The 26,737-nt window shown below is 53.9% G+C and overlaps 11 protein-coding genes and 1 non-coding gene across 12 annotated transcripts; 8 read left to right on the plus strand and 4 right to left on the minus strand.

The window, feature by feature from the left end:
- Positions 1-197: 197 nt before the first annotated feature.
- On the plus strand, positions 198-2,423 carry J4E79_005005 (uncharacterized protein; the record flags this gene model as incomplete). Its single annotated transcript, XM_049353885.1, has 5 exons — positions 198-364; positions 421-537; positions 596-785; positions 839-1,934; positions 1,987-2,423. The coding sequence occupies 5 exons, from the start codon at positions 198-200 to the stop codon at positions 2,421-2,423; spliced, it is 2,007 nt and encodes a 668-aa protein (XP_049211505.1).
- Positions 2,424-3,653: 1,230 nt separating this feature from the next.
- Positions 3,654-5,527, plus strand: J4E79_005006 (uncharacterized protein; the record flags this gene model as incomplete). Its single annotated transcript, XM_049353886.1, has 2 exons — positions 3,654-4,252; positions 4,390-5,527. The coding sequence occupies 2 exons, from the start codon at positions 3,654-3,656 to the stop codon at positions 5,525-5,527; spliced, it is 1,737 nt and encodes a 578-aa protein (XP_049211506.1).
- A 428-nt stretch (positions 5,528-5,955) lies between these two features.
- On the plus strand, positions 5,956-6,101 carry J4E79_005007. Its single transcript has one exon. It is a non-coding gene; the product is annotated as a tRNA-Met (tRNA).
- Positions 6,102-6,723: 622 nt separating this feature from the next.
- J4E79_005008 (uncharacterized protein) lies at positions 6,724-7,524 on the minus strand (the record flags this gene model as incomplete). Its single annotated transcript, XM_049353887.1, has 1 exon — positions 6,724-7,524. One exon carries the CDS (start codon positions 7,522-7,524, stop codon positions 6,724-6,726), a length of 801 nt encoding a protein of 266 aa, XP_049211507.1.
- An 824-nt stretch (positions 7,525-8,348) lies between these two features.
- Positions 8,349-10,131, plus strand: J4E79_005009 (uncharacterized protein; the record flags this gene model as incomplete). Its single annotated transcript, XM_049353888.1, has 2 exons — positions 8,349-8,646; positions 8,738-10,131. The coding sequence occupies 2 exons, from the start codon at positions 8,349-8,351 to the stop codon at positions 10,129-10,131; spliced, it is 1,692 nt and encodes a 563-aa protein (XP_049211508.1).
- A 1,583-nt stretch (positions 10,132-11,714) lies between these two features.
- On the plus strand, positions 11,715-12,600 carry J4E79_005010 (uncharacterized protein; the record flags this gene model as incomplete). Its single annotated transcript, XM_049353889.1, has 2 exons — positions 11,715-12,173; positions 12,229-12,600. 2 exons carry the CDS (start codon positions 11,715-11,717, stop codon positions 12,598-12,600), a joined length of 831 nt encoding a protein of 276 aa, XP_049211509.1.
- A 563-nt stretch (positions 12,601-13,163) lies between these two features.
- J4E79_005011 (uncharacterized protein) lies at positions 13,164-14,195 on the minus strand (the record flags this gene model as incomplete). Its single annotated transcript, XM_049353890.1, has 3 exons — positions 13,164-13,554; positions 13,605-13,999; positions 14,046-14,195. The coding sequence occupies 3 exons, from the start codon at positions 14,193-14,195 to the stop codon at positions 13,164-13,166; spliced, it is 936 nt and encodes a 311-aa protein (XP_049211510.1).
- An 803-nt stretch (positions 14,196-14,998) lies between these two features.
- On the plus strand, positions 14,999-16,028 carry J4E79_005012 (uncharacterized protein; the record flags this gene model as incomplete). The annotated part of the gene is made up of 2 exons (XM_049353891.1): positions 14,999-15,508; positions 15,558-16,028. The coding sequence occupies 2 exons, from the start codon at positions 14,999-15,001 to the stop codon at positions 16,026-16,028; spliced, it is 981 nt and encodes a 326-aa protein (XP_049211511.1).
- A 377-nt stretch (positions 16,029-16,405) lies between these two features.
- J4E79_005013 (uncharacterized protein) lies at positions 16,406-17,168 on the minus strand (the record flags this gene model as incomplete). The annotated part of the gene is made up of 3 exons (XM_049353892.1): positions 16,406-16,620; positions 16,673-16,750; positions 16,811-17,168. 3 exons carry the CDS (start codon positions 17,166-17,168, stop codon positions 16,406-16,408), a joined length of 651 nt encoding a protein of 216 aa, XP_049211512.1.
- A 1,273-nt stretch (positions 17,169-18,441) lies between these two features.
- Positions 18,442-20,111, minus strand: J4E79_005014 (uncharacterized protein; the record flags this gene model as incomplete). Its single annotated transcript, XM_049353893.1, has 3 exons — positions 18,442-18,557; positions 18,607-19,990; positions 20,100-20,111. The coding sequence occupies 3 exons, from the start codon at positions 20,109-20,111 to the stop codon at positions 18,442-18,444; spliced, it is 1,512 nt and encodes a 503-aa protein (XP_049211513.1).
- Positions 20,112-20,993: 882 nt separating this feature from the next.
- Positions 20,994-22,168, plus strand: J4E79_005015 (uncharacterized protein; the record flags this gene model as incomplete). The annotated part of the gene is made up of 2 exons (XM_049353894.1): positions 20,994-21,948; positions 21,999-22,168. The coding sequence occupies 2 exons, from the start codon at positions 20,994-20,996 to the stop codon at positions 22,166-22,168; spliced, it is 1,125 nt and encodes a 374-aa protein (XP_049211514.1).
- A 1,323-nt stretch (positions 22,169-23,491) lies between these two features.
- On the plus strand, positions 23,492-26,377 carry J4E79_005016 (uncharacterized protein; the record flags this gene model as incomplete). Its single annotated transcript, XM_049353895.1, has 5 exons — positions 23,492-24,154; positions 24,201-24,698; positions 24,753-25,244; positions 25,357-25,533; positions 25,634-26,377. 5 exons carry the CDS (start codon positions 23,492-23,494, stop codon positions 26,375-26,377), a joined length of 2,574 nt encoding a protein of 857 aa, XP_049211515.1.
- Positions 26,378-26,737: the final 360 nt, after the last annotated feature.

Consider the following 26,737-nt stretch of genomic DNA (forward strand, 5'->3'; position numbering starts at 1 on the left):
TAAGTCACTCGCTCGCTCCTTCCCTAGCCCTTGTTGAGCTCCATCCCACCTGCCCGCTCTTGCGTGCCTGCCCCAACAGCTCCGAAGCATTTTTTCCCACGCGAAATACCCCGACCGCCAACCTTATCTGCTCGTCACAACGCCCGTTCCGAGCCAGACTGACCCTCCCGCCTCTCTAGAATTAATCGACGTCCACAATGCCTTCCGCAGCACCCCCCAACGGGAGCGTCCCAGCGCAGGCGGCCACCTCGAGCGATGGCCTCTCCGCCAACGACAACATCCGTCGTTTCGCTGCCCCCAGCCGGCCCATGAGCCCCCCGGCCTCGCACACACTCTTCCACCCCAAGACACGATGCTTCGTCTAGTAAGACCACCACGCCTGCAAAATACCGGAGCGCGGCTCTAACACAATGTGAACAGCGGACTGCAGCCCCGTGCCGTCCAGGGCATGCTCGACTTCGACTTCATCTGCAAGCGCAAGCAGCCCTCCGTCGCCGGTATCATCTACACATTCGGCGGCCAATTCGTCAGCAAAATGTACGTAGTCGACAATACCCCGACATGCCCCGCCAAACATCCGACTCACACAACACAGGTACTGGGGAACCAGCGAGACTCTGCTGCCCGTCTACCAGACTGTCGAGAAGGCCGTTGGCAAGCACAACGATGTTGACACCGTTGTCAACTTTGCCTCGTCGCGCTCAGTCTTCCAGTCCACCATGGAGCTGATGGAATTCCCTCAGATCAAGTGCATTGCCATCATTGCTGAGGGTGTACCCGAGCGAGTAAGTTCCAACCACAGCAAAAACTATTTCGAATAGCCACTGACTTGCACCAGCGTGCGCGTGAGATCCTCCACGTTGCCCAGAAGAAGGGCATCACCATCATCGGCCCGGCCACCGTCGGAGGCATCAAGCCCGGTGCGTTCAAGATCGGTAACACTGGTGGTATGATGGACAACATCGTTGCCTCCAAGCTCTACCGCCCTGGTTCCGTCTCATACGTCTCCAAGTCCGGAGGTATGTCCAACGAGCTGAACAACATCATCGCAAACACTACCGATGGTGTGCTCGAGGGTGTTGCCATTGGTGGTGACAGGTACCCCGGTACCACCTTCATCGACCACGTTCTCCGATACCAGGCCGACCCCGACTGCAAGATCATTGTCCTGCTCGGTGAGGTTGGTGGTGTTGAGGAATACCGCGTCATTGAGGCTGTCAAGTCTGGCCAGGTCAACAAGCCCATTGTTGCGTGGGCCATCGGTACCGTTGCTGGCATGCTCAAGACCGAGGTCCAGTTCGGTCACGCTGGTTCTTTCGCCAACTCTCAGCTCGAGACTGCGGCCACCAAGAACAAGACCATGAGGGAAGCTGGCATCTACGTCCCAGAGACCTTCGAGGAGATGCCCGGCACTCTTGCCCAGGTCTACCAGAAGCTCGTCAAGGACGGCACCATCAAGCCCAAGCCTGAGCCCGTTGTACCCAAGATCCCCATCGACTACTCATGGGCGCAGGAGCTTGGTCTCATCCGAAAGCCCGCTGCTTTCATTTCCACCATCTCTGACGACCGTGGTCAAGAGCTTTTGTACGCTGGTATGCCCATCTCTGATGTCTTCAGGGAGGAGATCGGTATCGGTGGTGTCATGTCACTGCTGTGGTTCCGTCGCCGCCTGCCCAACTACGCCAGCCGTTTCCTCGAGATGGTTCTCATGTTGACTGCCGATCACGGTCCAGCTGTGTCTGGTGCCATGAACACCATCATCACTACCCGTGCCGGCAAGGACCTCATCAGTGCCTTGGTCTCTGGTCTCTTGACCATTGGATCGCGCTTCGGTGGTGCGCTCGACGGCGCTGCTGAGGAGTTCAGCAAGGCCTTTGACAAGGGCCTCAGCCCTCGTGACTTCGTTGACACAATGAGGAAGGAGAACAAGCTCAGTAAGTCGCCTAAGCTGAAAGCCATGTTTTTACAGCAGCTAACGTCTATCAGTTCCTGGTATTGGTCACAGGATCAAGTCGCGTAACAACCCCGATCTTCGTGTCGAGCTCGTCAAGGAGTACGTCAAGAAGAACTTCCCCAGCACCAAGCTGCTCGACTACGCGCTTGCCGTCGAGTCGGTGACCACATCGAAGAAGGACAACCTGATTCTCAACGTTGACGGCTGCATCGCTGTCTGCTTCGTTGACCTTGTTCGCAACGGTGGTGCTTTCACCCAAGAGGAGGCTGAGGACTACCTGAAGATGGGTGTCCTTAACGGTCTCTTCGTCCTTGGCCGAAGTATCGGTCTCATTGCCCATTTCCTTGACCAGAAGAGGCTGCGCACTGGTCTTTACAGACATCCCTGGGACGACATCACCTACCTCCTGCCCTCGCTGCAGGCTGGTGGTGCGCCAGGTGCTGAGGGCCGTGTTGAAGTTACGTTGTAGAGTCATGGTTTGGAAAAGGCAAGGGTATATCCGGTTCTAGTCGCTTGATGGCGGACCCAAACTGGCGTTTTGAGCGTGGTAGACGAAGGTCTTCCGCAGCATCGTAGGGCCATTGTAGCAATACCCGCCCGCTGTTGGCGGACATATATTATTTAATGTCAAACGAACAAGCAATGCGAGTTCCATGTGCCACGTGCCGTGTCTTGATACGGATGGGTCGGCAGCACTTTTTCAGCCCTGTGGGCGGCCTAACGTAGTGCTCTGATCCATCTTTAGCCACCCTACATTCCGCTCGAAGAAGCAAACCTTTCGTCTGTTCGCCGCAATAATTCTCACCAACATAGATCTTGAAACGGCAACATCTGGAAGATGAAGTCGCCCACGATAGAAGGAAAATTATCCATCCGGTTGAATCAAGGCTTAGATGCAAGTAAGGCAGATTCATGTTCTGTACCGCTGACCCACAAAAACATGGTGTGGCAGTATCGTATGTTTCCTCATTGTACCTGATGTGCCGAGTCCCGCTCACCGGTATCCCGGTCACGACCACGAGAAGCGTTAGTGAATGTCTTAGGCTAACTGGACGTAGGATAGCGGCCAACACACTCGTGCGAGAGAATCATTCTTCATAGGATCTGGGCTCCCGCTGTCAGCACCCAGCCACCCCGTTGATTTTTGCAGGATTCGATGCGCCCCAAAGCCATACCTATAGTCTTGGCATCCACCATGGTCTCGTTGAATACGGCTAAAACGGATGCTGTGTAACCAAGGAACCGCAAAGTTTTGGTTCATGCATCGATGATGCCTTTGCACGGATGTCTATCCGTCTGCAATATTTGGCTCGAGGCAGTCATGAACATGTCATAGTTGTTCAGCAAGGCTGCAGCTTCAGTCACGCCGCGGCCCTACATGCGGCGCGTACAGAGTTGTGAGTTCTTCCGCGTCGCTTACATTAGGCGTTCAGCCGCTATCGTTATTGGGGGCCACGGACTGTTCGCTTCTTTGTGCTGGCGGGTAAGGTGCCTGGCTGCCTTGAAAATAAGCATGGGTATCTAGTTCTGCATGCGAGCTGCCGCAGGGAATAAGTAGAGATGTGATCCCGGGGTTCAGTTGGTGTTCAGCCTTGTCGCTGGTATTATCGTCACCAGCAAGCACCATCGTCATCGTTTTGGTGTTGAGGTACCACACCAACATACTCTCGCAATGTTCACACGCACCATCGTCGCCGCAATGGCTTCGGCCTCGCTGGCTGGCGCCCAGAGTTCAGACTCGGAACATACACTTGCTGCTTTCGCTTTCGTTCGCACGGGAGAACGGACACCCATCTTGCGCAATAATACCCAGACTCTTACCAGCTTCGGCGCGAATCAGATGCATGCGCTCGGTCAAAAGTTCAGATCAAAGTTCATTTCCGGTCCTGAGTCCATTGCGGGACTATCAGAGGATGTCCTGAACAACGACCAGATTTGGGTTCAGACTCTCGATGCGCCATACCTGGTTTCGTCGGCGCAAGCCTTCATGCAAGGTCTTTACCCACCACATGACATCAGCAACGCAACTGGTGATAACACGGGTGTCCTCGCTGACGGCACTTCGGTCGACTACCCACTCAACGGATATCAGTACGCTAGCATTCATGCTGCGAATGTGTACGACCCAGTTTCGAGACTTGTATCTGGAGCTGGACAATGTCCACAAGGACAAACCGACGCACTGAAATACTTCACGACTCAAGAATACCGGGATGCCGAGTATTTGGCAGACAACAGTGAACTGTACAAGAACCTCCCTCTGGATTGGTTCGAAGGCCACGTCAATCAAGATGAACTGTAAGTACGATTGGAGACGGAATACGTCTTGGACTTTCGCCTTCTATTTTATGGTCTTCTCCTACCCCTGCCCTACCTTCTCTGATGCAGAGCTGATTCAGTACTGTCATGTGATTCAAATACTGACATTGACACAGGTCATACATGTATGCACTTGAACTGGAAGACTACTTATCATACCAATACATGCACAACGCTAGTATCTACAAGACCCTAGCAAACAATGAGTCCGGCTTATACGATACGCTCCGATCCCGCGCCGACGAAGTAGCCTGGTATCTCTACGGCAACACCTCAGCCTCCGACACCAGCAACCGAGCCATCGGCGGCAAAACGCTCGCCGGCTCGATCCAAAACACCTTCGACATGCTCGTATCTGGCAAGAACAACAGCGCCGGCGATCTCAGCAGCGCAGGCCAGATCAGCACGCCCAGCCCACTCACCTTCTTCTTCGGCGAACAAGACGCCATGATGAGCCTCATGTCCTTAATGATGCTCGACACACAGTCCGCCGAATTCAAATCCATCCCACCCTACGGCTCCGCCATGATATTCGAACTCTTCAGCACCAGCTCCAACACAGCCATGCCCAGCGACCCCGACGACCTCTGGGTACGCTTCTACTTCCACAACGGCACAGACGCAGACGACAAGCCACTGCAATCCTACTCCATGTTCAACAACGGGCGTTCCAAGACAGACATGCGATACACAGAGTTCGAAAGACTCTTCAGCACCATCTCCATGCAGGGCCTAAGCGACTGGTGCGAAACCTGCAGCACAGGAGCTTTCTTTTGCCGCGGCGCAGACGGAAGCGGCGTCACGCTCGTCGTCCCCGCTGCCCACGAAAGACCAAGGAAAGACGGCGTCTCCCCCGTCGTCGGCGGCGTAATCGGCGCAGTCATTTCCCTCGTCGTAGCAGGCCTCCTCTTCGCCCTCGCTATGCTACTCACCGGACTCCGCTTCCACCGCGTCGAGCACCGTCTTGGTGGCAACCTTCGACAGAAATCGGATCTTGGTGGCTTCAAGGGCTCGGCGAAGTTGGCGTCGGATCCGGATGTTAGTCTTGCCGGGAATGGGGTGCCGCCTGCGACGAATAACGCGGGGATTATTAGTTTTGGCGGTGATGGTAAGAGCGGGCATGAGAGGGTGGGCAGTTGGGAACTTAGGCAGAAGGAGTTTGGGAAGGAGGTTGGGGATGTGAGTCCGAGGAGTAGTTTTGGGGGGATTGATGGGGTTGCTGTTAGTGGGGTTGAGCCGCGGGATCAGGTGTGAGTCGCGACTGACTGAGGTGAGGTGGCGACTGAAAAGTATGTTTGGCTGGATTTGGATACCCTCTTTACGACACGAGTATGATGGCTATTTGAAAGAGGAGGAGGAAAGAGAGGGCCTTGTATGGGCTTTTGTTTCATACGATCTTGATACCCGGTTTTCCCATGCGTGGGAAACCATTGTAGGTTTATGTCTTTATGAACACGACACTCGCTTTACGAATTAGAGAATGTAAGCTTTCTCGATTCATCATATCATCTCACTTGCATCCTCACTCGTAGTCTGCTACCTAGGTATGCTCTCTGTTTTTCTATCCCCCACTTATCCATATACCTAGGTCTATCCATACTTCCTACAGACTTCAATCTCACCCAGCATGCCTCTACACATCCTCTCCAACCAACTATCTCACCATCAGTCAGTCAAATATAGAATGCGTAGTCCAATGGTTAGGACGTCCATGTCATATGAACTTCGTCACAATCCGTTGGGGCTTCGGCACCGCGGTGGAAGACAACCGATAAGTTATTTTGGTGTGAGTGAGTGGAAGATGCTAGTTCGAGTCTAGCCGTGTTCAAGATATCTTTTTTTGCTGTTGCTATAGCCAGATATGTGTTGGGAAAGGTTGGGAAAGCATAGATCAATCGTGAGGTAAGTTGGGTGAGCAGGGGTTGTTCTGCTATCACAGTTCTAGGATAATCTTTTCTTTTGAAGTACCAACTTAAACATTGCCGCTCACGTACTGTCCGCTCTTCTCTTACTGTACATACTTGACTATTTCCATTCACTCCTGATGTGCATCCCAATCGATTTCGTAAGGAACAAGTTCGTCATCCGAGCAACAAGGGCCTCCAGCTGGACATGTCAAAATTCTTCGTTGTCTGACTCTACCAAATCCTGGGCAAGAGAGACTGTTACTTGAGCAGACATACGTATGTTGAAATGAGAATGACAACACAGAACACAGTAGGATAATTTGACATGAAAAAGCTTATATAATCTCATTGAAGGCATATACAGATATGAGTGACCACACAATTCAGCCGCATGCTGTACCGCTAAACTCCTTACGAACGCCATATCGTGGCAAAATCCACACAAGCAAGCCTGTGCCAAAGCACATTCGTATTTTCCGCCCATGAACATCAGGAACCACCGTATTATCCACAAAGAAACGAAGACACGAGCTCATCTCTTCCTCATCTCAGCAGCTGCCCTGCGATTCCAACGGCCACTCCCGCTGTCATGAGGTAGTCGGCACACCGCGCTCTCTTCGCCGCATTCCCTTGGCCATCAAAAGCCGCACAAGCCTCGACGGTAAGCTGCGAGCAGCCCAGACTGCTGAGACTGGAGCAGATGCTCTGAGCGGACTGGAGGCCGACACTGGGAATGGCGGTAATGGTAGCGCCGCCGCCGTTGGGGGCCGAGATGGTGACGCCAGCCGCGCCGTTGGCTAGAGCAGTCGTACAACTTGCAGCATCGCTTTGACAGCTTGTATAAGCGGACGAGCAGGCAGCTGCGTTGGTGTAAGTCGTCGGTATGTACGGGAAAGGGTAGAATTGGTTCTGTACCGTGCTTCCGTGGTTTGCGCCATTTGTTTCCTGCACGAAGGGCTGCTCCCCGGTTGTGGATGCGATTACGAAGGAGACGGTCGAGGTGGCCGAGGGGTTCGCGCCGGTGGGGACTGCGCCGATGGCTCCTGTGCAGGCGACGCCTTGGGGACAGCATGCTACGTGGCCGGCCTGGTCGGCTGAGCAGACGGCTGTTCGTGGGCAGCAGAGTCCTGGCGCGCCAAGGCCGGCGCAGTTGAAGTAGGAGGTCGCGCATGCATTGCCTTGCCGCTTGAGCAGTTCGAGGTTGCCGTCGGCGGGAGATGTCTCCATGGCCTCGTATACGGGGGTCGGTAATGGCGCAACGGCGGCCTCGAAGTCGCCGTAGACATCGGGTGCGGCGAGCGCGGCGAGCGGCGCAAGCAGTAGCGGGGCGAAGAATGTGCGCATTGTGAGATTATAGATGTTGGTCGTTCGTGAGGCAAGGTGTGCGGCTTGCGCCGGGGAGTGGTGATGTCGTACGGGGCCGGCTTGTTGTTGGGACGGCTACGGCTATCGATGTAGTAGTGGCTGGGCGCTGTTTGCATGAGCGTGGGACCGATGTGTGCCAATTAGTAACTCACAATTGGAAGCGCAGTGCAGTCGACGGTCGCAGTACGGGCTGGCAGGTGTCGAGATGTCGTGGGCATCAAAGTCGGTGCGGCTGTGTGGTATGCGCCAAGCAAGGTGCGTTGTAACGGCAACGCGGTCCAAGCATCCAATCGGACTATAGTACGTCATGCACATGGCACGTTCTCGTCCACGCCCGCGATACGGGACGGCGGGCCCTGATGATCTCTTCCTTTTACTTTGGCCCTGCTTTTCTGCTTACACCGCTTACCGCACTTTGCCTGCGTCTTTGGTACACGATCCTACCCATGCTTCAGTTCCGACGCTGTGAGGTAAAGACGCAATCACGTGAAACACTCATCTAGCCATCAGTGGGAAAGTGCCTCAGCACTATTCTTCATCGAAGTTCTTAGGGTAAGGCGTCCGTTGCGCTACGCTTTGTTGTGGTGAAAGACATTGTGGCTGTGCCCGAATAGTTCAAGATGAGTCGAAGTGAGCGGCGCTGCGCTAGGTAAATCATATGCGAACGCGCAATGTAAATAAAGACCTGTCACCAGACTATGTAGTCAAACTTTTCATTGTATGTCAATATCACAAACGACTATCGCTTCCCTTTCGAGATCGTGTTACTCCATCGAACCCAAACTCTCAACCACAGTGCGAAGATGCCCGCCATACGTCTGACTCTCGCATCAAATGCAAACCAATCAACGAAATGCCCAATCCTTATACCCGCTTCCGCATCCACTGACCCCACGGCTTCGTCTTCTGTGCGAGCGCTTGTCTTCAAGAGTGCGCAGACAAAACTGCGTGTAAAGAAACCCACTCGTGTCTTTGTCGGACGCAGCGGGCAAGAGCTTGTATCTGAAGCAGATTGGAAGAGCAACATTAATAACGATGTCGTATTGCTCGTCTCAGCGGGAGAAGACTATGTTGGTGCGAGGAAAGTATCAGGGGTGCATGGTAAGTAGCACTGACGTTTGAGCAAGTTTGCGCTCAATATCTGTGCTTATCCCCTTCCGTATTACGATCAATTACTAACACAATATAATAGCCGACGCAAACCCACAATGCCCAGTTAAAGTATTAGCATCTAAAGCAACCCTCGTTGAACCGCTGGCTTTAACTCAGCTGGAAACCACCGCGCGCACGCTTCCGGGCATCATACACGCCGTTGGTCAACCCGATCTCCACCCAGGCACCAAGTTTCCCATCGGCGCAGTCTTTGCTTCCAAGGGATGGATCCATCCTCCTCTAATTGGTGGCGATATCGGATGTGGTATGGCCTGGTACAAAACAACACTCAACAGAAGCCAGGTTGATGGGAACAAAGGCAAGAATGTCGCTAATCAGCTTCGAGGACTAGAGGGTGCCTGGCGCAACCAAGCCTATCGAGAGAAATGGCTCTTGGACGAAGACAACTGTAGCATTTCCGCCGGTAAACAGTGGGACGCTGCTCTGGGCACCATAGGAGCTGGGAATCATTTTGCCGAGATCCAGGTCGTCGAGGAATCGGGATTTGCCAAGTCGGACGATGGACTCCATCAAGATGATGTCGTCCTGCTAGTCCACTCGGGATCACGAGGACTAGGAGGTAGCATTCTCAAGAAGTACACAACCGACTCACGCACAAGCTTTCCGGACGATAGCGAGGACGCCAATGCATACCTGGAGGAGCACAACAAGGCCTGCGAGTGGGCGAAGGCGAACCGGGATCTGATTGCTCTGCGATTCCTTGCATGTCTTGAGCCTGGCAATGAAGACTGGCAGCTGGGCGACTCGGATGCCAGCGACTTCGGCGAAGAGGGCATAACGATGATCGCGACAGCCAAAGCGGCACTGAGGAAGCGCAAGGTAGTTGACATATGGCACAACAACGTCGAATGTGTGGCCTGGCCTCCACCTGCCCCTTCTTCAGCTGCGGAGGAACCTACGCCTGAACGCAGTCTGACCGAGGCGCTGGACCAAATAGCACTTGGCGATGAAAACACTCCAAAAGAAAACGTCTTTCTCCATAGAAAAGGCGCAGCCCCGACATACGACCCCAAAACTCAGTTGCCGCTCGGTCTCCTTCCACTGCCCGGTTCCCGGAGCACCGCCACGCTCATCCTCCAGCCAACATTCTCGGAAGCCAACTCATGGGGGCTTAAAAACGGACTTTCGCTGGCCCATGGCGCAGGACGAGCCATGTCTCGGGCAAAGGCCCTCCAGACCTTGGGTAAGAAGTACAAAGGCATCAACCTCTTGGAGCCGAATGCAGAAGATCCGGAAGGCACGTGGGTCATATGTGACGAGAAGGACCTTGTCTTTGAAGAAGCTCCATGGGCATACAAAACCGTTCAGGATGTCGCGGCGGATCTGGGAGCTGCCGGTGCAGCGAAAATAATCGGTTGGTGCTGTCCTAGAGTCAGCTACAAGGTTCGGAAAGAATTGGATCTACTGAGGTAGCCCCATCCTCGATGCGCTAAATTTACGTGGAACAGATCGTTCTCCACCGGGCATGCCGCGATCCGTATGGATGCCGGTATTTGAGTAAGAAGGGTACCCAAGCGTCCTGCGCAATATGCGAAAGGGTAATGATGAGTATGTAATTTCGATGTTTCCATATCACTCTGCATCAGATAGATGCAGCAACCCTGTCTATTCCCACTTCAACCGCTTCTCGTCAATTTCCTCTGCTTCCCACGCCTCCTCCTTCTACATCATCTCATCTCATCTCGATCTCGAGTCACACCCGTCTTTGCCGTGCCGTGCAACCTTGTCCACCGCCTCTCTGCCTCAGTAAAACACAGGAAATCGCATCTGATACACCCGCGCCAGGAACGCATGTTTGGTCTATTTGCGTCGATAAGCGCGACAACGAGAGTTTTGTGTGGAATGTTTGTTCCCTTAGGGACTCGGCTAGTGGAAAGGGTGCAACACGCAAGCGCCATGCCACTGTATGGGGTAAATTTGGATCTGTACCAAGACTGTTAGATCCGACTAGCGCTGCAGTAGTCAAAGCTTGGTATGTTGGCGGCAGAAAGGACATCTGCGACAGCCTGACCCTCTCTTCCTCAGAGTATCTGCATCAGCAAGCGACGACACGACAAAAACACTGCAACTCTTCAAAGCCTCCAGCCTACGTGGCAGCATGACTCTTACCTACTTCCCAGCCCCAAGATGTAGCCCCCATTGGCGCATACAGAAAACTGAGCTGGCTGGGGCCAAGTCTGACAAACTCCACACCAGGCTCAGCCCTGGCCTCAGGAACAAGGCCCGCCCCCGCAATGATTGGCCGGCAAAGCGCCCATGCGTCTTGGTGTTTCGAAACGGCGAAGCGGGCGCGCATCCTTTAGCGCAAAAACGGCAAACAACACCTGGTTTCATGCAATAACGAAGGCAGTCTTTGTTCGCGGCGGCCAATCAGCCGGAGCGAACCGGCAGAAAAGAGGGTTCCGTAGTGGGTTTGCGTGCAAGTGACGGCGCGCAAGGCTTTGCGGGAAATGGGCGTTGGATCAGATGGATGCGTGATGGGGCTTTCTTGGTGTGTGACGCCCCAACCACCGGTGCATGGTGCCTGCTGCGCCTCTACCCGGCAGGAAAAGATTATATAGTGTTTGCCAGCCGCCAGCTTCCTGAGGAATCATCCCTTTTGCAAGCAAGCCCCCTTCACTGGTTTTTCCTACAGTTCATTGTCTGCCAACAGAGTCTTTCGCTTTGCTTATCAGCGTTTGCTATAATATTCGGTATGTAATCACAGTCCCTCGAGCGGTTTGCGCTTTTCCCCATTCCTCATTCCATTCCTACCCGGGTGCCGTTCGTGGAACTTTCCGTTTGCATTATTCGTTCGACAAGGTTCTATCGCGCTTTCCCCTCTCGCACTTCAATTGCGCGGATCTCATATAAACACACTTGGCGCCCTCCACTTCATTTCCCCGATCACTCAGTTACTCATCTACTCTTCCTCTCCGCCTGCACTCGCTAAACGATTCCCACAGTCGAGTCTCAACTTCATTCTTTCACAAGAAACCACCAGCCACACATTCAAAATGCTTGTCTCAATCATCTCCGTTCTGGCCGCGGCCACCGCCGTCGCCGCCCAAGGCACTCCCGCTCCCGTCGTAATGGGCAACCCCATGGGCGCCAAGTACGTCGGTACTCTTCCCGCCAAGGAGGGCAGCGCTCTCACCGGATCCATCGAGGCCACCACCGGCGCCGACGGCAAGGGCGTCAAGTTCCAGGTCTCCTTCGCTGGCCTTCCCGAGACTGGCGGTCCTTTCATGTACCACCTCCACGCTAAGCCTGTTCCTTCTGACGGCAACTGCACTGGTACCGGCGCTCATCTGGACCCGTACATGCGCGGCGAGGCTCCTCCCTGCGATGCTACCAAGCCTGAGACTTGCCAGACTGGTGACTTGAGCGGCAAGTACGGAAACGCTACTGAGACCACTTTCTCGGCTGAGTACACCGACTTGTACTCTGCTACTCTGCCTTCAGACCCTGCTTTCGTAAGTTTTGATCATTCGCTGCAATTAGAGAAAACGGTTTACTAATACATAACAGTTCGGCGCCCTATCCTTCGTTGTCCACCTCAGCAACAAGACCCGTATCGGCTGCGCCAACTTCACCATGGTCTCTGCTGGCGAGGGTGAGGGCTACCCAGCTGCCTCTTCCTCCGCTGCCATGTCTTCCGCACCAGCCATGTCCTCTGGATACGCCATGCCTCCTACCACCGCCTCATCTGGCTTCGCCATGCCATCAGGCTCGCCCGCCTACAACGCCACCAGCACTGGCATGATGTCGCCCACCACCGGCATGCCCATCCCTCCCAGCTCAGCTTCCGCCTCAGCCCCAGCTGAGTTCAGCGGCGCCGCCGTCAAGGTCGCCGGTGGCGCTGGTGCTCTGCTCGCCGCTGCTGCCGCGCTCGTCTTGTAGAGTGTTCAGATGGAGCACAGGTGCATCATGGAGTTTTCTTCTTTTTCTTCTCTTCAATGTCATTGATACCAGATGGGTCGCTAGATCGGCTTCATCGCTTCTTTTCGCCAGACACGCGAGGGTCCATTACTTTGGTACCCTTTTTTTCACATGTGTATAGGGTCATGTTCACGGGGTCACTTCTTCAATAATGTAGTTTGATAATGGGCTAGATATGAGAATGTCACAGATTTGCAAACACTGGTGTTGGGTTTTTGGTTGTCTTCGGTGAATGTTCTGACATGACTTTATCAGGGCGCCTCTGTGACGGTGAATATACATGTTAGTATGCATGGAAACGCTGTACATCATCACTCAGATTGATCAACAGGAAGATGGTGACGTTGGTGACTTGCTCAATTGCAGTCGATGGCCATTTGGCTCATATTCATGTGTAGTACATGAGGGTATCATTCCCCGTCCACGTGTCAACTTCCATCTCGTATCCTACTCGTCCAAAGCTATACAGTAAAGTATACGCAACTCGAAGTGAGAGCTGTCTAAGCCTTGGCTTTGACAGGTTGTTACTCGGAATCGCTGTCAGGAACCTCGCCACGACCAGACTTCTTAAAGCGCGGCTTGTCCTCGGCAAGCATAAGCTCTTGATCGCGCCCTTCGTATCTCTTGCCGCCGAATTTCCAGGCCACAAACTTCTCTGCGTCCTCGAACTCCTTGAAGCGGACGGTGACGATGCCCTCAGGTTCCAAGTCCCAAATCGTGACCTTGGTGACTTCGCCGATCTTCTTAGCGGGCAGCATCGTATCATCGAAGACATCGCCATAGTTATCCGGGTCGTTCTTCATCACGTCCACGTCGAACATGCCCTTGATGATGACGGTCTTCGCCCATTTGTTCTTCTTGGCCACGAAGGTTTGGGCAACCTCTTCCTCGTTGTCGGACCACTCGTTGAGTTTTCTATATCTCTATTAGTAACAAATTGAGGATAAGCATACTTGCGAACTTACCGGTTGAGCTCTTGCCGGTTACGCTCTGACGCCTTACGATCAGCTCGTGTCAGCTTTGATGCCACCTTGTCTCCATCCTTTTCCTTCTTGTACTCCATGCTGGCGGGCTCAACGCGGATGTTGCCGTGCTTGGTTTCGCCAAGACGCAGAGGGTAGTCATCCGCCAGCTTGACGGCGTTGACGATGGCCTCTTTCTTGAAGTATACGATCATGGCAGTGCCGTTGAACTTGCCCTCATCATCCTTGTAAAGATTGATGCGAGGCTCGCCGTTGGCGCCCTTGTCGATCATGCCGTATCGTGAGAACTCTTCTTCGAGCTCCGTCTTCGTGGTGTCAGGCGGCAGGTTAGAGATCCAGATGGCCTTGTTCTCCATGACCTTGGCTTTCTTGTTTTGCTGTCTCATGTTAGCGAGTGATCTAAACGCTTGAGACGTCACTAACCTCTGGCTCTTTCTCGGCCTTGCGCTTCTTGTTGGTCTGAGGCTCTGGTGTGCGATCGGCGGGTGCAGATGGAGATCGAGAGACAGCTAGATGTCCCTCGAACTCCCGACCCTGCATGAAGTCGTCGAGTTCGGTGTTGTGACTGGACATGATTGATTAGAAGATGTCACAGCAAGAGTTCGTGCCAAAGAGGTTCGGCAACAGGTTCGGCAACGGTTTCGCGGCTCAGCAACTGATCAAGGTGCACGTTGGTGAGACGCGCAACTTGTTGTTGTTGTGGTGAAGAGGAGCTCGAGTCGTCGGCGGCAGAAATATTGGGCGGTAAGGTCTGTTTGCGGGACAACGGGCGCTACGGCGTTGATGTTTCTCCGGTGCCGGTAGCAACAAGGGCTGTTGCCTAGCGAAGAAGAGAACTCAGGGCGCTGGGAGTGATGACAGCAGCCTTGGAGGTCGCTGTTGGAGACGCCATGGTTCGTTAGTCTTTCTGAAGGGCAAGCCTTCTAATGCGGCCATGCTCTTTCGGAGGGCGCGGATGAACCTACACAGCGCTGTGCGAGATGTATAGGAGCTCAGAGGCGAGTGAGGTTTGTTGTGCTGACCAGCTGAGGTTTGTGGAAGAGGAGGAGAGGGATGACGATGGCAGGACCGATAGAGTCGCGGAGTGGTGCATGCAGGACGCCGGCGAATTCCCGCCTAGCGCCGTCAGGGTAAGCTTTAAGCTTCGATCGCAGCAGCCTTAGCCCCGCATGTGCCGACTCAGTGATCACGGTAAAACGCCCATCCGAGGCATGCAATGTAGGACACACGAGACACTCCGTACGCAAGAGGAAACCCTCGAAGATCACTGCGCCCCACCGCCGAGTATATATAGGCGGAACATGTAGCCGCAAGAATCCAGTATTTTCCCCCGTTCCTGCTCTTGCGACCGTTGCGCACTGCGAAACTGATACACCATGTCTTTAGTCGATATCCTACTCAGACCCAATATGCGGGACCCGCTGCCTGCGCCCTCGCTGCTCGTGCAGTCTAGCAAGTCGCTCGCCGACAAGCTGAGCCTGACGACGCTTCCGTACCACGTCCACGAGATCCTCCTCGGCTTCCTGGGCTACCATCTCATCCTCCATGTCCTTTCTCCCACCGTTTCGCGACTCGTCTGCCCGAATGTATACAAGAGCTTCAACAAGCGCACGCGACTCAACTGGGACATCCACTGGGTCTCTATGATTCAAGCGCTGTTCATATGCGCCGCTGCGCTGTGGGTCATCTTCAAGGATGAACAGAGGCACGAGATGGACTGGAGGGGCAGACTGTGGGGATATACGCCAGCTAGCGGTATGGTGCAGGGATTCGCAGCTGGGTACTTCCTATGGGATCTCCAAGTGTCCGCGCAATACATCAACATTGCTGGCGTAAGCTCTTTGATCCATGCCATCGGTGCTTTGGCCGTGACCTGCATTGGTTTCGTACGTTCTCTCCTCTCGTACAGTATCACACATGCTGACAGTCTTATAGAAACCCTTCGGAAACTACTACGGCCTCTCCTTCGTCCTCTACGAACTCTCCACCCCTTTCCTCAACATCCACTGGTTTTGCGACAAGCTCGGAATGACTGGCTCAAAGCTCCAGCTCTACAACGGCATCGCCCTCCTCGTTACCTTCTTCGGCTGTCGCATCGTCTGGGGTTCATACCAGTCTGTGATGATCTACTCAGACATCTACAAGGCGCTCACTATGCCCAAGCCCGAACTCATGAGCTCTCTGCTTGAGGCCCAGAAGTGCGACGGAACCTCCAACAGCAGCATGGGTCTCGATGGACCTGGAAACTGCACCGCTGGCGAGCTGCCCATGTGGCTGGTCTGTGTATACTTGGTGGGCAATACGGCGTTGAGCATGCTCAACTTCTTCTGGTTCTCGCAGATGATCAAGGCTGTTAGGAAGAGGTTCGTACCTGCGGAGGAGACCAAGGCCAAGAAGAGCCAGTAAGCGTCCTTCTTGACGAATGATGGGATGGGACCCAGAATGCGCAAATTTTTCGAATGGGCGTTCTTGGAGTCGCAGGATGAATGTAATGGATGAAATGAGGTACACCGCGATTTGTTGAAGCTTGAGAGCTGTCTCAATTCATCTCGTGTGAGACAGCTCCCAAGCTTCAACAAATCGCGGCGTACCTCAATTCATGAATGTGATGGATGGACAGGGAAAGAGTGATGATACCCAGCGTTCTTTGGATAGTTTCTCAAAGTTGATGATACTGAATATGAATTATGCGCTTCAACAGCAGCAATAATGAGCTCAACGATATTTATACATCCACGCGCTCATGGCAATAACAACCAAAGGCAAACCCCTCTCATGACTTCTCATAACTTCGCACTCGCAGCACCCATCTTCTCTACCTCCTCCCTCAACACCCTCCTCATCTCCCCCGCCATCTTAGCCCCCTCCTCATCATCCAAATCATCCCTCTGACCCCGTCCAAACATAGTCCAACTCTTATTCTTGATCTCCGGCATCGTCTCCGGACGCGGGATGATGTGGAAATGTACATGAGGTACTACTTGTGCTGCACGTGCTCCTGCAAGTACATATTAGAATACGAGGAGATGGAAAAGAAGCAAGAAACATACCGTTATTCTGCACGATATTGTAATCCGTCACGCCCGTTACTTTAGCCACCGTCCGTGCTAGTATCGGTAACCAGAAACCTAGTCACATAGTCAGTATATCACTCTTCTTCAACCCAAAAGATTCGTTTCCTAACGTACCAATCTCCCTACTCTCCACAGCCTCCATATCCGCAACCTTGACCTTATGCTGACGCGTAGTAACAAGCAAATGGCCTCCCGTCATCGGCAAGATATCCAGAAAAGCAACGACATCCCTACTCCTCAGCACCACAAAACTACTCGGACTCGTTTTCTCGGGATCGCTCTCCTCTTCTTTTGGTATACTCTCTTTTAACAAGTCTTGTTCTAGGGTACTGCTGCTCTTCCATAGAGAGGGAGTGGGCGGTGGACTGCTCGGGGAAATAGACGAGGGTGATGATGAGGGGAAGGGGAAGGCGGCGGCGATGGTGCAGAAGGGGCAGGTTTGGGGTGGGTAGTGGAGGTCCGTTTCTTGCATGGCTGCGTTGGTGGGAGTGTTGGTTGGTTGCTAGGAGCGTTGGTTGTGCTGGTTTGTGGGGATGTAGTAGTCGGAACGGTGAATAGTAATTGATGGATGTTGATGGTAATTGATGAACGGGTGCTGACGATGCCGTATGTTGATATATCCACGTCTTGTCCCGGTAGGTAGGTGAAGGGGCCGGTAACGCTGTCCAGATAACGCAGGTGCAAGTCGTTGTTGCAGCACAATTCACAACGTCCACTCACTCAAACGTCTTCAAAATCGAACAAAAAAAGACGACGAAAGATAAAAACGATAATCAGGGTCTTCCCCGTATTGATGATCGATCACCACGCAATCAACGCGCAAAGCTGTGGTCGCAGTGCATCCAGGTGAGCTCCGTATTCAGATTAGCGCCGATGTCGACGTGAATTGCCGAGGCACATTGATCGCGGGAACGCGACATGGCCGGGCTGGGCACGTCTGCATCGCGATCGTGGAGCGGCAACGCGGGCGTGTTGGTGTCAGTGCTGAGCAAGACGCGCAAAACCAAGGAAAATGTGGCGTCTGAACACGGTCGTGACGTACCGTGTATCTTACGAGTCTTGGACGCGCGACGCGATGCGCTTCTTCGTGTTTAGGTGTGGGTCTTTGCATGAGATGGCTGGGGAAGGATGGCTAACAGCATCTATGGCATCATCATACAATGTCAGAGTAAAGTCACGTCACGTCAGACGAAAGCGAGGCTCATTGAAATTTCTGTCTCCATTTGACGCGAAACAGTGCGTTTTCAGACTATTCATACACTCTGAGAGCTGCCTCACATTTGCTATCCCAATGACCCATATTTCCCACAGACACCACATACAGATCCGCCAAGGAATAGCCTCTCCCATATCACACCATTCATGGTATATCGATCGCTAATGCTATGAGCGAGTATCCAGAGCCGCTACAGAGAAATGAAGTTAAGAGTGATGTGAAAAGGCAAGCACCCTTGATTTGCGCCTCCGTGCATGGGGGATGAACGCCTGCGACTCCATGTTCCAAAACAAGACAAGAGAAACCATAACAGAATTGTGCAACCAACTTGCATCCCATGTATTAACGCCGACCGGAAGATGGTATTAGCCAAGATGTAAACATGAAGGGGTTGGCTTGGATGCAATCGTAAATTTTGCTCCCGGTCGAACCGAACATCGTCATCCGCTGCTCAGTGAGCATGGCGGTAATGAATAGCTTTGCGACTCCTGAGCCAAAGACCGGGAGTGCCTAAAGAAGGAGAACAGTCTTAGCGCTGGCTCTTGGTCTTGGAGGGGACAATGGCGGCCTCCTCCTCCTCTTCTTGGAGCGCGTTACCGTAGGCAGCGACGTAGTCCTTTGCCCACTTGCGTAGAACGATGGATGCTGGTGAATGTTAGTTGTGAACGACAGAGTGGAGTATGCGATGACTTACCCTTCAAGAACTTCTTGCTAGCATACTTCTTAAAGAAGGCCTCGTGAATGACAGGGCTGGAGAGGTAGTCGATCATCAGCTGCAGGACAGGCTGGATCTCCTCCTCGCTGTAGCCGGCGTAGTGTGTGAGGGTCTCGTCCCAAGGGCCACGCTCGAGGACGAGGCGGGCAAGGTACATGGCAGCGGCAGCAACTTGGCTGGGGGGATGGGCGAGGAAGCGGTGGTCCAGGCAGCCGATCTCGAGGAGGTACTTGCCCAGTGTGCGGGTCTGGATGTCGTAGTTGTCGGCCTTTGATATCCGGCGGAGGAAGTTCATGGGGTTGGGGTAGCTGAGGTCGTAGTTGAGGGCAGCGAGGACGAAACGCTCGGCACTGAGGATCTCCTCCTCGGTGAAACCATCATCGGCGACATGACGGAAGTTCTGGACGTGGGGAGAGAGGACCTCCTCGTACTTGGACGCGATGAACATGGCGGTGACACCAACCAACTGAAGACGGTCAAGCTGGACGATCTTGGCTGAGAGGAAGCGGTCGATGATGTTGACAGCAAGGAAGAGAGTCTCCGGGAGGAGGCGGAAGCGAGTGTGAACTTCGAGTAACCAGTCGACGAGAATACCGCGCATCTTCCACTCAAGCTCAGTCTGGGACTCCATATAGTCCGGGTTGGCCATGGTCGCAATCTCTAGCTCCTTGAGGTACTCAAAGATCTCAACAACGTACTCGGAAACCATCAATGGGTCGTCGACGTCCTCCTTGTCTAGGTCTGGGCCCTTGTAGAAGACCTCTGTGATGGGCTCGAGCTCCTTCTTGGTGCCGTTGGCAGCCTTGGTGTCCTTCTCCTCGGTGACGTTCTCCTCTGGGACGACGTTCTCGGCCTCCTCTTCATCTTCCTCCTTGAGCTCCTCCTCGGGGTCCTCTTCCTTGACGGTCTTGGTAATTTGCATTCGCTTCTTGGCTGGTTGGCCGGCGATACCGTTGCCGCTGGCACCGCGCTTCTTCACCTCGGATGACGCGAGGTTCTTCTCCTTGGGTTCTAACATGGAACGCGTCGAGTTGGCCCGCGATGGCTTCTTGATGCCGGTGGGCTGTGCTGCTTTGGAGACTGCGCCCTTGGTGGCCAGGACCTTCTTTCCATCCTTCGCGACAGCACCGAGGCCGTCGGTCTTGGTGACATTGCTGACGTCACCGAGAGCAGCACGCTTACGCGTGGCAGCACCGTTCGCGCCTAGAGTAGCAGTAGACTTCTTCGCCTGGAGAGTCTTCTTGGGCACGTCGGCAGCAGACTCGTTGGCGCCGAGGTTGGCGGCCTTTGCACGCGTCAAGCGTGTCGTAGCCGCGTTCTCATCGTTCTCGTTGGTGACGGCGCGCTGCCTGAGAGATCGAGCCTGTAACACGCGTTAGTAGAGTGAATGGTGATGGACGTGTTGCTTCGCGCCGATGGGAGATGGGACGAGAGCAGATGACGTGAGAGCAGGTGAAAGGGCGACGACGTACAGCGGGAGGCATTGCAAGCAATATTATGTATGCTGATCAAGGCTAGAGAGGTATCCTGGTGCTGAGTATATCTGGAGAGTGGAATGGCGGCTGTAGGACTTGTTTTGATACACTGTTTTGAGGTGTCAGCAGAGCTCGGTGAAGCTTGAAAAAGCGCGCGTAGAGGCTGCCAACGCGGGAGCATCAAGAGCCGCGGTATGCATGCACCGATGTTGCATACAGGACCACGGTTGATGCTCGCGAAAGCTGGCCGGACTGACACGCCCGATGGGGTGCGGCAGCGACGGTGACGTGACGGGCGAGAGAGACGAACCCTTGGAGCGCTCGGTGCGTGGTAATTGAGTGGACAGGGTAACGGTCCAGCTGCAATCAATCGTGAGAGGGAGTGTGGAGGATGGGGGAGGGCGAGAGAGGATGTGCACCAAGGTGTGTTGTGGGTAGGAAGAGAGGTATGTTGTGTGTTTTGAGCGAGGGCAGGCTAGCTTGGCTTCCACGTCCCACGCGCCAAAATCGCATTCGAGGCTGGCAGAGGGCAACAGTGCACGCCCCACAGGCGCGTCAGTGGACTTACCAGAGATGACACCAGGCCCCAACGCGTAAACTTTGCCCGTGCAGTAAGATGGGTCGCGGGCGAGCAGCTGGGCTGTGAGATGGGGGTTCTGGCAAGTGCAGCGTAAAGATGGCGATGAAGACGAGCGTGTTGTGGTGGGAGGGAAGCAGACACACGTTGTTGCTAGGACATCGCGCCCTGCCTGCCCGACCCACCCGGGCCGGCCTAGCCAATTGCGGCGGGTTTGAGAATTATTCGTGACATGACGAGCAGCTGCACGCCATCCAGCCGGCGTCCATTGCACCAGCGTGAAGCATCCAGCGTCCCCAGCTGCACTCCCAGATATGCTGCAGCCGCGGATATGTCGTTTCCAGCCCTCGCGACTGGGCCGGGCGCTGCTGTCTGCCCGCACCTACGCACAGGTCCAGGCCATCGACCTTAAACCTCCCCCAGCGATACAGCCTACCGTGGCTGCCGACGCCGGAGTACTGAAACAGGAAGGCTCGCGCAAGGAGAAGTTTATCCCTCTGCGCACATACAAGCCTCGCACGCCTGGTCTGCGCCATCTCAAGCGACCCGTCAACGACCACCTGTGGAAGGGACGACCGCACCTGAAGCTCACCATCGAACGGAAGGGGCAGCATCTCGGAGGAAGGAACAACACAGGACGGGTCACGGTCAGGCACAGAGGTGGTGGCCACAAGAGGAGGATACGCATCGTCGACTACAAGCGATACCTGCCCGGCAAGCATGTGGTGGAGCGGATAGAGTACGACCCCAACCGGAGCTCGCATCTGGCCCTCATCACCCGCGTGGCTACTGGAGAAAAGTCGTACATCATCGCCGCAGATGGCATGAGGGCGGGCGATGAGGTCGAGAGCTACAGGACAGGTATTCCCAAGGACCTGATTGACAGCATGGGTGGTGGCATTGATCCCGGTATGCTGGCCGCGAAGACAGCCGCACGTGGAAACTGCCTTCCTATCCACATGGTGCCCCTCGGTTCGCAGGTATACAACGTTGGTACCAAGACAAAAGGTGGGGGTGTCTTCTGTCGCAGTGCCGGTACATACGCCATCATCGTGAACAAGGAGGAGGTGGAGAAGGGCAACAACTCAGAGATCAAGCACGTTATCATCCGCTTGATGAGCGGTGAAATCCGCAAAGTCAGCGCAGACGCATGCTGCACTATTGGCGTTGCCAGCAACCCGCAATCACACTTCACATCACTCGGAAAGGCCGGACGTTCACGGTGGCTCGGAAAGCGACCAGAGGTCCGTGGTCTCGCCATGAACGCAGGTCAGTTCTCGAATCATTCACTTCAGTTGCAGTCTTCTAACATGTCGCAGCCGATCATCCCCACGGTGGTGGTCGTGGTAAATCAAAGGGTAACGTGCACCCCGTCAGTCCGTGGGGCACTCCAGCAAAGGGAGGTTACAAAACGAGGCACAAGAGGAACAAGCACACATTCCTCGTCCAAGATAAACCCCGCAACCAAGGAAAGCGGAGGGCGAGGTAGGGTGGCCGCCGGTGTACTATATGCTCAAGATGCAGCTGTACCATATACTGTAGTCGCATGCCATGCCGTCTACCAATATACATCAGTACTCACCCAGTTGCGTTTCGACATGTTTGCACAACAGCAGCAAATGCATAATGTTAGCTGTGCTGTCTAGACTCCAGCTGGTCTGGCTACCCCAGTGCTTTACCGATACCCCATCATGCGCATCGCACAACCAAACGTGCATCCCCTGTTCAAGCAATTCGGCATCATCTGCTCGAATTTCGCCTTCATCAAATACTCGAGGCTCGGGGACTCTCTCGGTCGCATCTGAGGTCCTGACGTGTGCCAGCAGAGTCCAAGCTCGGGGGTCGGAACTTTGGACGTTGCGGCTCTTCTGCAATCTCACGACCACGGCTTCCTGGGCATGCATAGATCACTTGGCTGCTTGTGGCCTGGGCAGAACCAGATCTCCTGCCACGAGCTCATCAAGTCGTGTAATGAACAGTAGGTGGCATCATTATTTAACTTTGACCATTCTTATCTCTGCGCGCACCCTTTAAGTACACGAATTCATGATTACTACTGGTGTGACCGTTGACAGGCCGACACCTGGTCTCCATGTTTGGGTTGATGACACAAGACGCTGCGCGTAGATCGGTCGCATTTTGATCCATCTTGGGCTGGACTACTGCCCCACCATGCCGCTCTGGCGAAGCTGCATACAGCACCTTGCAGCCACGAAACAACCACATGCGCAACAGGGCACGCAAAGAAACACCATGGGCTCCAGCGTAGCTATCAGGACCTAGAGATCAAACTCTCTGTATCAGTAATCGTCTATGTAGCTACGAACTTACGGTAGGGGGTCCTTGCTGGCAATCCCAAGACTCGGGAGATCCGCCATAATTAGTCCATATGCTCGACGTTGCACATCACCTCACGCTTAAGGCAACACGCATTGCGCGGACGGCCTTGCAGGTGAGACCAGGTACATGAGCGTAGCTCAGCCATGGCCTGTTCTACACCCAATAGCACATGCACTTCTGACATCCTACTCTTACACCCACCTTAGAGGCATAACGCGCTCTTAGTGCTGATCAACCGCTGGTGCCTACCCGCGCGCATTCGAGACTCCGAGGTCTTCACCGACACCGACGCTTAGAGCGACCGTTAAACTGCCGACGTAGCTTCGATTAAGATCTCGCAATCAAACGGAAATCGTGGCTTGACAGAGGACCCTCATCCGTTTGAGCCGTGCTTACGCGGGGGCGGTTCGTCTGAGCCAACGTGGATCCAAGACTCCTCCTGGACTGCCAAAGACCAGCAAGATTCGCCAACATGGCTTCCAACGGATCCGAATCGCCAGACGAGTCGTTCTTCAACGACCTGTCCCAACAAGCGCAAGACCCGAATGCTACCAACGGTCAGGAAACGCAACAGGATGGATCAAGCAAGGTCAAGAGAATTGCCTGTGTTCTGTGTAGGAAGCGGAAGTTGCGATGCGACGGCACCCGGCCAACATGTTCGACCTGTAAACGTCTGAACCACGATTGCGCATACGACGAAGTACGCAAGAAAAGTGGACCCAAGCGCGGCTACGTCAAGCTGCTCGAACAACGGCTGCGTAAGTTGCGCATACTTCTGCTGGTGGATGGTACTGACTCATGGGATACAGAGCAAGTCGAGACCCTCCTCAAGACCCAAGACACGACCGACCCGAGCAAGGACGCCCCGCGCCAGGACGCCGCTTCCGCATACGTCGCGAACACTGTAAATCAATCGCTGCCGAATTCTGGAGATGTGCCCAACACAACAGGCAATACTCAAGCGGCCGGTCGGTCGGGGATTAATGGCGCAAGCCCATTCCAAAATATCGGTATACCAGGGAACGACGCGGGGCAGGAGACCTCGTGGGAGATGATTGGGCTTGGGCTCGAGGAACCTTTACCTCCCCAAGAAATCATGGACGATTTGTACGAGCAGAACCTGGCCCGTAGCATGGTGGCTGCGCTGACGCTATTCCAGATATCAAATATACTTCTCCAAGATCCATCTCACACTGCCCGTCATACACAGACCGCGGTTTATGGCCGCACTGAACCTGTCTCCTCAAGCGCGCCCGCCGGTTTGTCTGCGATACATCATGTGGACCCTAGCCGCTTCCATCACAGACAAGTATGAGGCGTTACAAGAACATTTCTACCAACGTGCTAGGAAATATGCGCAGATGGATGAGATGAGAGGCCACGGAGAGTCGACCATCACCCTTGCGCATTGCCAGACATGGGTTTTGATGGCTACGTACGAGTTCAGACAGATGTACTTCCCAAGAGCCTGGATGTCATCCGGGAGAGGTTCAAGACTAGCCCAGATGATGCAGCTGCATCGCCTGGACGGAGTTGGACTAGATGTAAAGCAATGCCTGGCTCCACCCAAGGATTGGACCGAGCGTGAGGAACGGCGGAGAACCTTTTGGCTAACCTTTTGCATTGATCGATACGCGAGTATTGGAACTGGCTGGCCCATGACCTACGATGAGAAAGACGTAAGGACACACCTCTCGTGCTCATACTACTGCAAAGCCTGACTGTTTTCTTAGATCATGACAAACCTGCCAGCAAGCGAAGAAGCGTTCGACAAGAGTAAGCCCATGGATACTGGATCACTGGACCAATTACTCAATCCTAATGGCGTGCAAAACCTTCAACCACTTGGCGGTATCGTCCTTACAGCTGCAATGTTTGGCCGTAATCTGCTTCATTTACATCGACCACTGTCAGATGACAACGAGAACGATATCAATGGCGGATTCTGGAATCGACATCGAAGCATCGAGCGTATACTTCTGCAGACCTCGCTGAGCCTGCCGGATAGCATCCGCCTGCCATCCGGTATAGCCGAACCCAACGTAGTGTTCACGAACATGTGCATACATACGTCGGCAATATGTCTTCACCAAGCAGCCATCTTCAAAGCAGACAAATTCCGGCTACCAGCAAGCGTCAGCAATGAAAGCAAGATTCGTTGCGTAACAGCAGCAGCCGAGATTGCTTCCATCATGCGGATGATCAGTCATATGGACCTCGGTTCAGTAAGTCTTTTGGTAACGGCCGACGATTGGCGTTTACTGATTTGGGCAGATGAATCCTTTTATATCTTTCTGTGTTTACGTAGCAGCAAGGGTATTCGTCCAATACCTGAAGACGCGGCCGAAAGACCAACAGATGAAATCCTCGTTACAATTCCTCTTACAGGCGATGGAAGCTCTTCGACGGAAGAACCCACTCACAGAGTCGTTCTTGGTGCAATTAGATCTTGATCTAGAGGGTGCAGGTCTGCAGGGCATGCGTCATCAGCCATACACACAGCCCACGCGCAAAGTGAGTCAAACCCCAGAGGTTCTCCAGGGACTCAGTGATACGATTGGGAGTCGATTAAGTCAGAGTTATCCCAAGTAAGTTACTAATTCCTGACCCATAGCCTACCATCATTTCGATCCATTCTGATCCGCAAATCGCCTGCAGTCCGTTAATCAATATACGCGAACCGAATCAACCTGCCGCACCCCCCAGTACGTTCGGGAACGGCATTCCAACCACATCGGCATCGACTTCCAATACGCAATACTCGAGCAGCGCCCCTGCTCCGCCATTCCAACTGCACAATATCGACAGTATCGACATGAACGCGCACAATGCGACCTTCTTACCATCTCAATTTGATTCAAACAGAGGCTTCGGGAGTACTGCAGCTCAAGCCTTCGCGCCCGCCGGCGGCTTTACTTTCCAGGACAACGAGATGGACCTCTCCGGAGGCGATAGGGGTGTCGATCAGCCCAGCCCCGCCACAATAAGCTCACAGTCAAGAGGAGGCTCGACGTCACATTCTTCTTACTCACCAGGCCAACCAATCGAACACAACATGCCATACCGGGCATCTCCAAAGATGACGGGGCCAGGCTCTGGCAGCGTCTTCCCAGACCTCGCAGCTAATGGAGGAACATTTCCTACAAATGGCTTCAATCTACCTAGAAACATGGGCAACGAAGCTTATACTGATGGCTTCGTAATGGGTAACGAATGGGAATACGCAGCGTTGAACGCGGGGACAGGCCTGACGCCCATGGCAGACGCGTCCTGGGATTCGATGTTGGAAAGCGTCACGATGGGATGGGATTCAGTTGGCCCTGGGCATGAGAATCAACCGAATGCTGCTGGAGTATGATGGGATTCGTTGTTTGGGGATGTGTACATTGAAATAGCAGGATACCCACTTTCGCTTGGATTGGATTTGGTGTTAGGGCTGATAGCATGGGTGGGCTTGACTTTTAGGTCACGCGCACATTGGCTTCGCGTGCTTTCTGGTAATCGCTTGCCGACGGTTTTAGATGACGTAGTGCTACCTACGCATTATAGAGGGCGGATAGAACGAACGTTGTATACTATCATGTAAAAACAAGACTGGAACTGGCATACCCAGGTATCATCCTGGGTCCTTGTGACATTCCCCCGGATCCGTGCACGCGGCTAGACATGTACATCGACGGAACCACCTCGGATCGAAATTGCGAACGCGTTGACAGAT

This window comes from Alternaria viburni, assembly GCF_023758015.1.
Source record: "Alternaria viburni strain BMP 2772 chromosome Unknown scaffold_9, whole genome shotgun sequence".
Lineage (NCBI taxonomy): Eukaryota > Fungi > Ascomycota > Dothideomycetes > Pleosporales > Pleosporaceae > Alternaria > Alternaria viburni.